We start from the raw sequence: 14,356 nt of genomic DNA on the forward strand, positions 1-14,356 counted from the left end.
GGAGCTGGTTGAATTATTCACAGTGAATAAATCAGCCCTCTTCTGGTTTGGGAGCAGACCCTGAATCTTGTGAAAGCTCTTGGGATACGTTCAGGATGGGAATAACTCATTATTTCATTAGGGCTGCTTCTGTGTGGTTCGTGATTTGTCCCACAAGTCATATGTGATTGGTGCTATTCCTCAGTGGCCTCATGATTTTTTTTTTTCCTTAAGGCAGTGACAAATGATGGCCACAGGTGGGCCGGTGCCTTCTCTGCACACCCAACCTCCCTCCAACGTGGACACAAGCAGCTACACAAGGAACAGTCACTCCTCCAGCACTCGGGCGCACAGGAGTTGGCTCAGGTGAGTGCTCCTGGACATCCAGGAATCAAGAGATATGAGCACTCTCCAAGCAAATGAGTATATGTGAAGCTGCTATAAATGCACTGGCAGCCCCAGCAAGGAGTGGGGCTGAGCCATCGCTCAGGCATGGAAACCAGCAGCCAGAAAAAGCACTGGGACCCTTAGAGAGGAACACTCATTTCCTACCACTTCAAATGTATATGATACTCATCTTTATCAGGGACCAAAAACTGACCTAGTACATTACATTAGTGTGTCCCCTGTGCACTTTCAGGAGATTTATGCTGAAGCCTCACCCAATGCATGGGGGGCAGGCCAAGCTGAACACTGCTGTGTGCTTTAGGTATTGCAATGCACCCAAGAGGTGGGTGCACCAGGGCTATGTGCTTCCTAGATAGATTATTTGTGAAGCATTTTAAAGTCCTTTCAGTTGAGAAATGCTGTGCAGCTGCTGGAGTCTATTATTATTGGGAAGGTGGGGAGGGGGCTGCGTGCAACAAATTTCCTTTACCTATAGGCTTATCTTGTGCTCCAGAGCAACATATTCTAGCATCTTAAGAAGTGTGCCATTTTCATTTCCTTCCTACTTATTCCAAAGAAGCCAAAGCTAAGTATAATCAAGACTTAAGTGTTCCTCAGAGCCAGACAATTATTACTGGCCTTGCTTCCCTCCCATCTATTAAAAAGAAACGAAGATATTAACCCAAGCCTCGCAGCAGGACAGCCCAGGCTGTAAGCTAGGCTTCCTGCGGCAGCTCACACATTTACTGCTTCCAGCAAAGCACAGACACCGTTCCTCGGCGTGTGGCTCCGCTTCAATGCGGAAACAGCACGGACTGCCCAAGGGCTCTGAGCAAGGGCGGCTTAGCCCCGTACAGCTTTTGCAGAGCCCAGCGCCTCTCACTGATCCTTGCCCCTGCTGCTGGGACAGTGCAGCTGTTCACGCGGCAGCTGTGGACTCAGCTCATACTGATAACGCAGCATCGATTGTTTGGGGATTTTTCCCAAAGAGCCGCAATTCAGCAGCTATTCCCCCAGCAGCCGAAGAGCCTGGTAGAGAGGGCAGCAATTCCTGGAAGGGGGTTGAGCTGCCACCTCTCTCGCCCAAAGCCATCCCTGCGCAGGCAGACATCATGGCTGAGCACCCCCATGCAAAGACAGAGAGCCCCTGGCTTGCCCCAGATGGCTTGGCCATAGCAGCCCCTTCCTTGCAGCTCTCCCTCTGCCAGCTTTAACTTCGAAACCCACAACCTCTTCCTGTGGTTACTTGGGATTTACATGAAAGCAGTCAGTGGGGAGTTCTCTTCATTCATGCTGCGCTTATACTTCTAAATTATGAAGTGTGTCAAATGAGGATTTAATTTATATTTAACAAGACAAGGTTGTAAATCAATTATTCATCAACTGATAACGAATAAACATTTCTCCTATTCTCTCCCCCCCTTTTTTTCCCAGGGTTTTCACAAATGCACCATACACACAAATCTATTAAATCTATTCTGCAACACTCCAGACATGGGAAAACATGTTCTTCATCCTCAATTTTGTTAGTGTGTTGCATGGTAACTACTGCAGCCAGGCAGAGCATTATGAATTTAATGGTGTGCAGCATCTCTTAAAGAGGGAAGAGGGGAATAATGAACATGTGTATTTGGACATACCACCCTCTTAGGGATCCAGTCCCCCACTCAGAGACAGAGCTGAGAAAACCATTTGCTGCAATAATGGAGGCAGGAGCTTATTCCTACCTAGGAGGATTCACAGGCACTTTGGAGGCAGCAGAATTTGGCCCTTGGTGAATGACAGAGGCCCATTTTGCACTTTCCGTCTTCTGTATCATGAAGCAATGGGACCAAGGTGGTGCACAGTCCCAGCAGAAGAGCCTGTTTGGCTGCAGAGCCTGGCACACAAGGGCATCTCCTCTGCTTGTAACACCCTCCTACATACCAAAGAGGAATCACCAGCCTCCAAACCAGCCCTGGCTGTGCTGCCTCTGCTCCACGGCAGGCTCCTGGATAGAGTGGCAAGTCCCCATTCACTTTGGCCAGGAGGCTACCGCAGCATTCATGCTATGCTCCGAGTGCTCAAATACGAGCCTTGCATTTTGTTTTACACAACAAAGGAAGCAAAGAACATAGCAGCTCAGGTCTCTGGGAGGAAGCTTGGAGCAGGACTTGCTCTGTCCCCAAGTTAGGGGCAGAAGTACTTTTTCACTCCCACCCATGCAGACTCTCATGGACATTTCATGGACATCCTCAGGTCTGAAACACATTCAGCCCCAATATTTGGCAACTGCTTTACTCTACAGCATCATTTCCTGAGAGTTAAACATCCCTAAAGGAAGGTGATCCAGAACTCGAGGTGCCCTTGACATCAGTTAAAGCTATAATCTATAGCAATAAAGCCATTAAAAAACAAAACCAGGAGCAAATCCCTCCAGCAAACAACCAGTCAGCAGAAAATTTGAACCCAAAGTCTCCTCCCTTGGCCCCCACTGCTGCAGCCCTCCCCAGTCACCTCTTCCCGCAAACACACAGGGACAACCAAGGTTGTTTTTTGTCACCATATCAAAGCACCAGGCTCAGATTTGTGACGTGCCAAAGAGACTGGGATGCCTGAACACTGCCTGTGTTAATGGGAATTCAACCCCCCTGCACAGCTCAGAGAGCTGGGTGCTGTGCGTGGTAACTCATTTGGCCTGAGGTGCTGCTGGCCAGCCCCAATGGCAGCCAGCAGCTTGGGGAAGCTTGTGGCCCAGCACACCCCTTCCCTGATGGTGGAAATGCTCCGCCAGCTGCTGGTTGGAGCCAGCTTGCCTCAGCTGCCTGGGACAGGCCAAGTGCCCCAATCCCACCCAAAGATGACAGGTCCCTGGGAACGGGGAGGCTGCTTATGTCAGCAGCCCTTTGAGACCCTGGCCCATGCAGCAATGGGAGCAAACAGCACTTGGGCCCAATGGAAACATCACCTTTTCCATAGTCCTTTCCCTCTCAGCCCATCCTCTCCTCTCAACCAAGCCCAGGCCCTCTGTGGCCCATGGGACAGGCTCTGACACCCACTTCATTTAACCCTCACATAACCACCTCCTGGCAGTACACAGCTGTCCCTCCTGCTGTGCCCTGCCAGAGCACAGGGAATCAATTGCCCTCCTGCCCCATTGCGCATAAGTGCAGGCAGCCCTGCAGACAGCATTGCCCTGCTCCATGGATGGGTTTGCTGCCAGCTTAAGCCTGGCCCGCCGGCTGCTGCAGGCAGCCTGGTGCGAGCACCCAGCCATCCCACCACCCTCGTTCCTGCCCTGTACACGGCAGGGAAGCAAAGCAAAGCAGAGGGATGTGGCAGGAGGAAACAAGAGCTTGGGTCTTCACTCAGGTTGCCACCATGTTTTTGTTCTCCCTTGGGATGGCAGAGCCAGGTCCTTTTCACAGGGAGGAGAGAATTTCCTGAGTTTTACCTGAAAACCTAAATGGGAAACAAGACAACCATTCTGTCTACAAAAGATACCAGGAAATCACTTTGCATTTCTTCCCTCTCCAAACCTGCCTGCTGTCTGCTGACTCCTGAATATTAATGTTATTTACGACAAGTGATCGATGAGGGGGATGCAGAATTCACACCCAACACAGGGCATTTTCAAATCACCTTTTCATTTCTAAGGACCTGAATCAGTTTTGTATCCTGACATGATTTATCACTTTGAGGTTGAGCAACAGCTACACAGGACCAGCCTCCAGGCACTGACAGAGTATTGCCAGGCTGAAGGCAGCAGTGAGTAGTTAACTCTTTGAGGGGAGGGTGAGAGATCATAGGACACCCAATATTCAGACTATATTGCTTAAATTGGAGTCTTCTATTCCACCAACCTGTCAGAGAGTCCTGCAGTCTTTGGCTTCAGATGCACAGACAACACTGGGCTGTGCTAAAAGCCACAGTAATGGCGGTATATCCTCTAAAAGTAGAGCTAGGTTTTTATCTTCTACATGGCCTGGCCATGCGAGGGACAAATGCTTACCTAAGATGCTGTCATTGCAACACACCTAAAAGATCAATAGGGCATCTCCCCTCCAGTGGGCCTTCCAGCTTATACAAGGCTCTGCATCTGCAGAAGGGACTACAGCTGCTCAGACAGAGCATCTCAGAAATCTCACGGGGGCTCAGGAGAGACCTAGCTCCAAGTCAAATCCTGGTTCTCTTCCCTCAGAAATATGCATTGCCTCAGGGTGTATATGGGAAAAGGGAAAGATCTGGCATTCAAGACAGGCCTGAGATCTGAAAGGAGGCAGAGCTTCCCAGGTTAAAAGAAGCTCTGTAAAAGGGGGTAAAGTGCTGGCAGTGGGAACCATTCTTCCCCAGCAATGGGAATCTGGATGGTACCTTTGATGCCAGCACTGCTGGCAGCAGGACCTACAGAATGGCTTTATTTGTTGCACAAGTGGGAAGGGGGGGGGGAACAAAACAAAAAAAAGGGGGCAAAGCAGCTGAGACCAGCAGTGATACCGTGGCCGGCCACAACAGCTTTATTGCAGCCCTTCTTTCTTTCTTTAGGAGAAGCAGAATGCAACCTCTCATGAGCAGGGAGAAGCATTCAGCCACATGGATGGCAGAAAGCTGCCATCCAAAACTATAAGACCTGGGCCTAGCCTTCTTTAGTATCTACCCAGCATCTCAAGGAGAAAGACTATCAAGCTCAAGGGCATCACAGATTCAGAAGTTAGTAAAGGGATGGTGAAGGAACAAGGTTCATAGAGAGTCTGCTTAGGGATGCCAGTGCAGAGGTGTCCTTAAATCATTGGTCACTGTTGGAAGATCTGCCTTTCTAGCTGGCAGAAGGCACTGCCTCCTTCAAGGGGCTGGGACCCAGCAGGGACCCTTGGACTGGCAGCATCCAGGCACCTTGGGGAGACTGTGCAGCCAGTTGTGATTGACACAGCAAAATACCACAAGTCTAAGAATCCTCAGCTATCTGGGCTGAGTGGTTTCCTCCCTGGCTGAGCAGCTCCTCACTACGGCATTCCCATTAACAGCAATTACCCAGTGCACCAGTATCTTCCTCAGATGGGGAAGCTCCAGCCGGGTAAATGAGCTCTGAGGCAGCAGCTTCCCCAGCTGAGCCCTGCAGATGCGGACAGCTCCTGAGAGCCAGGCACGCCTTCATGCTCTTTGACTCACATTAAGTGCACTGGGACCCCCTGGGGATCCTGTGCAGTCATGGAGCCCCATTTCACACTGAGTAAAAGCTTCTGCTGACTCTTAGAAAGAGCCAAAGCACATTGGTTCAGCTGCTCTAGGAACAGTCAAGCCCGTCTTCAGCAGCATTCTTCCATATGGATTCTCTGGTGTCTAGTAAGGGCTGAATTCACACAATAGCCTTTCCCTCAGTGGAGATGGCTATTGTCTCTGCCTGGCATCCTGTTTTCACTAAAACTGGAGGAACTGAATATGTATGATGCTCATATCCTTGCTGCCAAATATAGTTGGTATTAGGCCAGTGGATCAAGAGTCATTGAAGTGCTGGGATGGACGTACATACGTTTGTTCTCACATACACATCACCATTGCATAAGCTTTGTTTCTTAGGAAACCAGTCTAGCAGCAGTGCCTGGTATCTCTGTTTGGGAGAAGAGATGAACTCTGAATGCAATACCGGATTTTGTAAGCCATTCTCTACTCCTTCAACCTGTATGGTCATGCAGTGCTCCTATAACAGGGAGGAGAGCAAAGAATCCGAGGGAGATGGAAAGGGGTATACAAAACAGACGAAGAAAGAAGCAGGAATGAAGTACACAGTGGTTTTGCTTTGTATTCCTGGCACATCCTAGGGCAGTGCAAACCAGACTGGACAGCCACCTATAACATGACTCCCATGTCCACCTCCAGGCACTACACTTGCTGCTCCTAAGCCAGCCGTGGCTTCAGGTACACACAATGATGCTGCATGGAGGAGCTTGTAATATCTGCTGGCAGACTGGGGATGACCTGATCCACATGGCCTGTGCTAAGGTATCATATGGCTATGGCTCTCCTCCCACCCTGCTAGAGAGTTCAAGCACGAGCTTACATGAAAGGAGAGATGAGGGCCTGAGGGCAGGTCCTATCCTGCAGTTACTGAATGACCTACTTCAATCTCACAGGGGAGGCATTGGCTGCAGTATCACTCAATAAGATTATGTGTCACTCAAATCGCATCTCTGATCACCCAGCCCCTTTCAAGAGGGCCTGCTCCCCACTCCCTCCGGGGTAGCTAGTCCAGTTCAGATGGCCACAGCAGAATGCAGCTCAGCAACACAATGGTGGCTTCCCCCATCCCATTGCTCCTCTCCTCCATCACAGGGCTCAGTCAGGTAACTTCAACCCACACAAAGCCACATCTCCAGGAAGCACCAAGCCCACAAAAAACAACCAAAGGAAAATTTTTTGACTTGATACCTTCCCTGCTGGGCCTCCTGCTGGTGCTTTCGTTGCAGAGGTGAGTGCCCAGCCTGGTCCCTGTCTGGCTAGTCCACAAGCAGGCATGGTGTGGAGGGTTGCACTGAAATACTTTTTGGAGGGAAAGTGGTACTACCACTACAATGCCATTCCTCCATCCACCAAACAGGTTTGTTCAGCAGAAGTTTTCTACTTTATGAAAGTAAAAACACATCCCTGTCCTGAAAACTCTCTCTTTTCAGGTTTGAGGGAGACTGTTTTTGTTTCTGCTCAGTTTTGCATTAAGACAGACAAGAACCACCAAATTGTCCTGGCTACCTCTCCCCTGTCTTCCCCTGCCACACTGCCCAGTGGCCAAAAATGCTTTTCAAAACCTGACAGCATTGTCAGGTTTATTTCTCGATGAAAAGGGCAGGGGTGGGGAGTAGGGGGAAGACTTTACAGAGGAATAGAAGTTCCCCATGAAAAGTAATTGACAGTTGTTCTCCAGTGCTGCAAGGCCTGGAGACTCTTCACAGCAAAGAGCATCTCTGTTGAGCATTTCTACAACTCCTGGTGCAGTGGGGCCTGAGTCATGAGTGGAAACTGCTGAAGTTGCAGTGACATCAATCTAAGATGGTAAAGTATAGAAATACAGCCTTTTGATCCAAGCCACCCTGCCTGCCTCTCCCCAGCACAACAGGCACAGGCCTAGGCACCCAAGTTTCACACCATCAGACCATTACCATGGCAACCATCTCCAGATACCTATTTCAATCCTCCTGAGAACTGCACTGCTCCCCCTTCCAGCCAGCATGGCATTGCCTCAGCAGGAGCAGTGCAGTTCACCCTGACCATCCCAGCACCCTCGTGCTTGTGCTCCCCCAGGAATGGGGAGAGCAAAGCCTCCACGCAAAAATACCTGTTTGCACATTGCAGGCAGAGAATGGAGAGCATCATCATCACTGCCCCAAGCATGGCTGGTCACTGAGCCCACCTACGACATATGGGGCCTTGCTCCTAACCAGGGATGGCAGTCAAGCTTCCCTAGCTCCAGCAATCAGCAGTTGAGAGCACGTCTTCCCAAAGAAGGGACACAAATCCACCTCTTTTTGCGAGAGCACCTCCTTCATGCCAGGTTTAGCCAGTGGGATGCAACCCACTGGGCAGCAGAGGGTCAGTTACATCCCACATTCTCAGGCTTTTTATACCCATGACGCTGTAGCAATGATGTCCACTCACCATCTGGATGACAGATACTGGCCCAATGCTGTTCACATAGATATCCACATCGATAAACGTGGGCTTGACTGTAAAGGAAATAAAATGGGTATGGGTGAGCAGGAGGCTGGGGTCATCAGCAAAGGACAGAGGGCTGGGGGTTGAAGAAGTTGGGGAGCATTCAGGAGCAGTGTGGCTCCATCTGACCAGAAATCCCAACTACAGCAGCCACAAAGCCACATAGAGAACATGGGACACCGCTAGGCAGGTCACCACCCACTGCCCTGCTTCCCAAAGGGTGACTCTAAGGGACACTTACTGCCAATGTCAGGCCTCAGCTTGTTGTCATAGTTCTTCAGCAGCAAGTTGAGGATTTGCGTGGCATCAGTCTCCTGCGCCTTGGGGGTGAGGACCCAGGTTTTATTGATGCTGAGGTAATCGTAATCATATTCCTCTGTGCTTTCACACCTGGAGCAGAGAGACAAAAAGAGGGACACTGCCATGACATCTCTCTGGTGTGCTGTGGGAGACTGAGCGCAGCTGGGTTTCACAGAGACAGAGGCAGGAGGGCCCAGCATATCTCAAAGGAGCTCAGGGATCTCTCAGCAATGCTCCTAAGGTGACACAACTTACCTGGTACCCTTACTCACTTCAGGGTCCCCAGGAGTGCAGGGTCCCTCCCACCAGCAGTCAGGATTAGCCAGCAACAGACACAGGACACATCACATCCTCCTCAGATTCCCTTTGGGGACATGTTGCTCATCCCCAGAGCAGAGGAGCCAGCCCTGCCCTCCTTGGCAGCCTCCCTACCCCTCTCTGCCAGTGCCACCGGCTCCTGGAGTTGCCCTGTTAACCCCAATTACCTCAGCTGTTCTGATTTACATGCACACCTGAAGCTTGCTTCCTTCAAAGGAAGAGGACAGTGACCAAACAGCATTTTTGGGCAGTTCTAATAAAAGCATTTCAGAAAAAAAGAGGTCCTAAAACTACCAAACACACAGCATGCAGGTCTTTCTTACCAGGAACCCAGACATCTGCCCTGCACAGACCCTGGGAAATGAAAGCCTTATACAAACTCCTCTGCCCTGCAGCCAAGAGCTGACATAACCCATTCCCTGAACTCACCAACCCTTCCACCTCAACCTTGGGCTCGAGCTCCCATTGAAAGCCACACTTTTTTTTGATCTTCCAGTTCCAAACCAGGCAGGAAAAGCTCGCATTCTCCTCAGGACACGATCCATTGAGCTAACAGCTTCTCTCACCATCTTTCAAATATGCCCTTCTCTAAATCTTCTGCTCCTCCCCCTTTTCCTGAAGGAGCTTTCCTAAACCCTCTAATTAAATTAGGTCCACATGGTCATGCAGGAAATTCTAACCACCTGCCACTGCTCTGGGCGGGTCATTCACAATATTGTCACCAGAATGACATAGCCATATGCATGAGAGGATGCCGAGCCATCCTACACCCGGCACATCCCCCTCAGCATTTGCCCTGTCAATGTGTCACCTGCTCCAGCACCAGAAAGGGTCTCGCAGCAGGGGCTGCCACTGTGTTGACGCATCCCAGCTGGAGATTTGCAGCTCCAAGGTGTAATCAGGCACCACTGATACACATCTCCCTTCAGTACCAGGGGAGGCAGAGCCTGGCAAAGGTACTTGGAGAGGAAAAAAAGCATTAAATTGACATGTTGCAGTTAATTTATCAGAAGCTCCTCTTTTAAAACCCCAGATAAAACTTGCTTTCACAATCGCTTTAGAGCTCTTTGCATCTCCCTAGCTTCCGGACGTGGAGATGTGTCCCCCGACAAGGGATCAGTTCTGTGCAGCTGGCTGCTTGCCGCCACATGTTAGGTGTTGGTACATCAGCTTGTTGTTGCCTGTCTGATTGTGCGCTGCACTTTCTAACGATGTTTAAGGAGTCTTAAGCAACACTGTCAGGATGTGCTTCCCTATCTGAGTAGGCGTGGCACGGGGCTCGCTTGGCCGGCTTGCTGCTGAGTGCCTTTGAAACACAGGCGAGCAGACAACTCCTCAGGATCCTCAGGCAGTGGCTGCATGTCCTGCTGCCTGGCCAAGTCCACTTTCTGCAGCTGTAAGCCTGGACTAGAGTCCTAAACACTCTTTCTGGGCATAGCAAGACCAGGCTGGTTACTCTGATCTCAGCCTTAGACCAAGCTTAACTGGCTTTGCTCTGTTTGGTGTTAACACCCTAAGGTTTGGGATAGCATTTCTGGAGAGTCACATCCCTGTTACAGATGCAGAGGCACTACCAAAAAAATGCTTTTTGCTAATGCAGCCAATCCTGGGCCACTAAACCAGACTAAGCCATTTTAGCATAAGCAATCAGTCTTGTCTTGGTGAAAATGCACTATTCCTGCATGTATGTGCAATCCCCTGCCACAGCTGTTGCTGGTTGGGAGGGAAGGCGACTCTCAGAGGCTCCTGCCTCTTCCGCAATCTCTCTTCCCAGTGGCCCCACTTCAAATCAAGAAGAGAGGAGCCCCAAAGTCCCCACACCTGCTGATGGAAGTGTCACACAGCAACCTGTCATGATCACGAACGTGCCGTGAACGCATGCTGGCCCACAGCTCCAGTTCCTCGCATGAGGCCACTCTGGCTCGGTGGCAGGTGTTAACCCAGTTCCCAAATGTCTCCATGCAACCCAGATGAAAAGCAGAGTCATGTTCCCTCACCTCTGCTTGTTGAAATGTCAAAACATCCACCTCACACAGTTAGGGACTGTGCGAAGAAACCCCTGTGCTGACGAACACAGTCGGGGATGCAGCAGCCCCTGCCTGGTGCCTGCACAGCAGCCAAGTATCCTTTCAGCTGCGCTTGGGTATACAGATGGGGGGTTGGACAAGCCCCCCTGGGCAGCCCTTGGCCTTACTGCAGGAGGACAGAATTATTTACCTTGCCTTGTCTCCCTGAGTTGGTTTTACTCAAGCACACACCTGTTTTACTCAGGTGTCTGAGCGTATGGGTGGCCACACTAAAAGCAGGGCCAGGCAGGCAGCTCCCAGGGGTTAGTCTCCTCTTTACTCAGCCGGCAGCAGGCTCTCCAGGTCTCAGCACCTGGCGTGCCAAGGCCCTTCTTCCCCTGTGCTGGGGAAGCTCAGCCCCGTTCTGCCCCAGTAGCGTGGGCCAGGGAGACCGGCAGCCCTGGGTGCTCCTTTCAGCCCTGTGTTACCCTGCACAGGCGCCTCGGCCTCTTACCTAACCCTTCGTCCCCCTCCTCCTGTGCCTCAGTTTGTTGCAAGACAAGGACAGTGTTACTGCTGTGCCTGGGTAAGACGCTCTGCATCACAGCAAGTGTTCATCGCTGCACACAGCGATGTGCCCTAGCCCCGGCCAGCAGCACCAGCCACCCAACATGCCAGCAGGCTGATGTTCTCCCCCAGTTTCCAAGCTGTCCTGAGAAGTTTTCCCTTGGCATCAGGATGGGGAGAGCGACTGTGCCATGGGATCCCAAATATGCCAGTGCTCTGTCCCTGGTATGCTGGTGAAGGGTGCTTGAGCGGGATGTGTATCCACTCCTATGTGCAACCTGGTGCATTAGCAAATAACGAGACCGGTAAAATTTTATACTAAAATCTGCACCAGCTGGGGAGGTGACATGTCCTCTCAGCCATCCCTAGTGCAGAAGCAGGGACATCCAGGAAGAGTGTCACATCCCCTGGGGATCTGCCCTGCTATCTAACCCTCTGCAAACACAGATCTAAGCCCCCAGGCCCTACACAACTCTCACTTGCTCACCAGCTCCAGAGGAACAGACAGCAATGCAAGGCAAGGACAACATTTCACTTAGTTGAAAAGCACTCTCGTCAACCCTAATTACTGCATGCTAATGTATCTTTCTTGCCACCCTTACCAATACCTCCAAGGGCTTGTAGACACAGGAACATTCAGGCAAATTAATCTAAATTAAAAGCAGGCAAAGGATTTAAGGACAGGGGGCTCATTAAACTGCACCCTACCCATTTCACAAGTCTTCGTACCTCTCCTGTCACAGCATGCTCGGTGTAGCCCTGTTGGTCAAGTCTGCGTAGTTTTAACCATCCATCAAGCCGGCTTTCTGGGTGGTACAATGCTGTGTAGGGATCCTGCCTCCAGGGGCTGAGAGCAGGGCCCCTTGGTTGAGTTGCCGCAGTGCCCTGGCGATGCCGGTACGTTTGCCTCCGCGGCGGGCACCGTCTGGGGAGTGCTGAGTCACCTTGGCACAGAGCACCCAGCCAGCTCCAGCACTGGCTTCGGCAGCTTGCGCCGAGACACGAGCTTGCGCGTGCCGCTTCAGCTCGAACCAGACTCTGCACCCTTGCGCCCACCACGAAGCGCGAGGCAGGGGAAACTCGCCTGTGCAAGCTGCAGTTGGGGCAATGCAGGGAATGCAGAAAGAGACCCTGCGATAACTTGCTCCTTTTTTTTTTTTCCTTCCTTTTTGACCCACAGGCTTCCACTCCTGCTCCATCAGCCCCCAGACACTGCTTCTGGCAAAGCAGGGCTCAGTGAAGAGGCAGAGATGAAGGACGAGGGAGAAGGGAAGTCAGGTTAGCTATGGGGTGAAGCTTCTCACTTAAAGGCAGGTGAATAAAGGACTTAACTGCTCCTCTGTGTGATATTGCAGTTTATGACTCCCAATCTCAAAACGCAGTGCTCACAGCAGTGCACTGCGGAGATGGCAGGGCACAGGAACTGGGATCTACCAAGGATTCCCCTCTCAGCCCTCCAACACCCCAGGCACCAGCACGCTGGCAAGGCCAGGTGCTGGGCACCAGCCTGGGGCAGGTTTCGCTGCCTCGACTCAGGGAAGGCCATGCCCCAGAGGAGGATGGCAGGGACGGTCCTTCTGCCAGCACCAGAGTTCAGGAAGCCTTGGCAGACCAGACCTTTAGTAGCAGGATTCACGCTCCCTATCCCTGACTGCATTTGTAATGGGATTTGATCAGCTTTAAGGCAGCTTATTCTGCCAATTAGCTTCAGCCAGTAAAATCCCTCTTCCTCCGAGCCCTAGGGGCAACAATCTGCTGACAACGTGTTCTTTCCCCGATCCAGCCATTAAACTCAGTAGCAAGGCTAGACATTGTTTAAAAAAAAAAAAAAGGAAAGGAAAAAAAAAAGGAAAAAGAAACTTGGAAAAACCCTTGTGCGCGGCGCCTTTCATCCCTGTCTGCAGCAGCGCTCTAGGAACTGCCGGCCCCGGCAGAGCCTCCCGACCTGCCCGGCCCGGCGCACCGGCGGCACCGCGCTCCAGCGCGGGCAGGAGCCGCCAACCTGTAGAGCGCGGCGGGAGCCGCCGCCGCCCTCGCCCCTCTCGGCGGCCAGCCCGGGGGTTTCGGGGTGCCGGGGGGACACCAGTCCCGTCCCACCGAGCGCCCCCCAGGCGGGCCTGAGCTCCCCCTGCCCTGCCGAGGGCGCCCCGCGGGGGCTCAGCCCCCGGCGGGACCCGGCCGGCGCGGAGGCGGCGGGGCGGCGGGCGGGGGCAGCGGGAGGCTCCGCGCCCGGCACGGAGCGGGCGACCGGGCTCCGGGCGGGGGCAGCGGGAGGCTCCGCGCCCGGCACGGAGCGGGCGACCGGGCTCCGGGGAAGCGCACGGGCGCGGCGCGGCGGCGGCGCGGGGTCCGGCGCGGGGCGGCGCGGAGGTGCCCGAGCCCCGCTGACGGCGGCCGCCGCCGCTCCAGCCCCCCTGCCCTGCCCTGCCCTCCCCTGCCGCCGCCCCGACGGGTAAACTGAGGCAGCGGCGGGCGCGGGGGCTGAGCGCCAGGCAGAGGCGGGGGCCGCAGGCAGCGGGGCAGCCCCAGCGGCGGGGGGGCGGACGCCTGGTGCTCACCTGGCGGCGCGCAGCGCGGGGCCGAGGGCCAGGCAGAGCAGCAGCAGCAGCGTCCCGGGCATGTCGGCGAGGCGAGGGCCGGCCCGGGGGGGCGGCGGCGGCGGCGCGCCCGCCGCGGCGGGGCTCGGCCGGGGCCGGGGCCGGGGCGGCGGCGGGACTCCCCGCTGCCCGCTGCGCTCCAGCCCCGCCGCCGCCGCCCGCCCGGCTCCGCGCTCCGCTCCGTGCCGCGCCGCGCCGCCGCGAGGAAGGGGGAAAGTTGGGCATTTCTTCTCCTGCTCCGCGGCGGGGAGGGGGAAGGAGCGGCTCCGCGCAGGGTCCTAGCTCCCTCCGGCTGGGGGGGGCAGTTAACCCCTTTCTCTCCCTCCCCACACGGGCTCAAGCACCAGCGGCCGCAGCCCCCCGAAGCCCCCCAGCTGTGCAGACAGCGGGGGCATCCCAAAGTCAAAGGGAGACGCGCATCTGCCTGCCACCGCGTTCCCGGTGCGGAGAGAAGGGAAGCTGGGATTCATTAACTTGCATAACGATCTCCTTCTCCCTCTCTGTGTAAAGAGACAGGCA

At 53.6% G+C, this 14,356-nt stretch overlaps 1 protein-coding gene across 1 annotated transcript in view; it reads right to left on the reverse strand.

Annotated features, from left to right (window-relative positions):
* The window catches only part of LOC106498552 (gamma-aminobutyric acid type A receptor subunit epsilon), a 41,249-nt gene extending 27,371 nt beyond the window's left edge, over positions 1-13,878 (reverse strand). The window contains exons 1-3 of the mRNA XM_067303890.1: positions 13,799-13,878; positions 8,291-8,439; positions 7,993-8,060 (exon numbers count right to left, since the gene is read on the reverse strand). Of these exons, the coding sequence (XP_067159991.1) occupies positions 7,993-8,060; positions 8,291-8,439; positions 13,799-13,860 (279 nt within the window). The 5' untranslated portion in view covers positions 13,861-13,878. The remainder of the gene's footprint in view (positions 1-7,992; positions 8,061-8,290; positions 8,440-13,798) is intronic.
* Positions 13,879-14,356: the final 478 nt, after the last annotated feature.

Source organism: Apteryx mantelli, chromosome 13 (genome assembly GCF_036417845.1).
Source record: "Apteryx mantelli isolate bAptMan1 chromosome 13, bAptMan1.hap1, whole genome shotgun sequence".
NCBI classification, from domain to species: Eukaryota; Metazoa; Chordata; class Aves; order Apterygiformes; family Apterygidae; genus Apteryx; species Apteryx mantelli.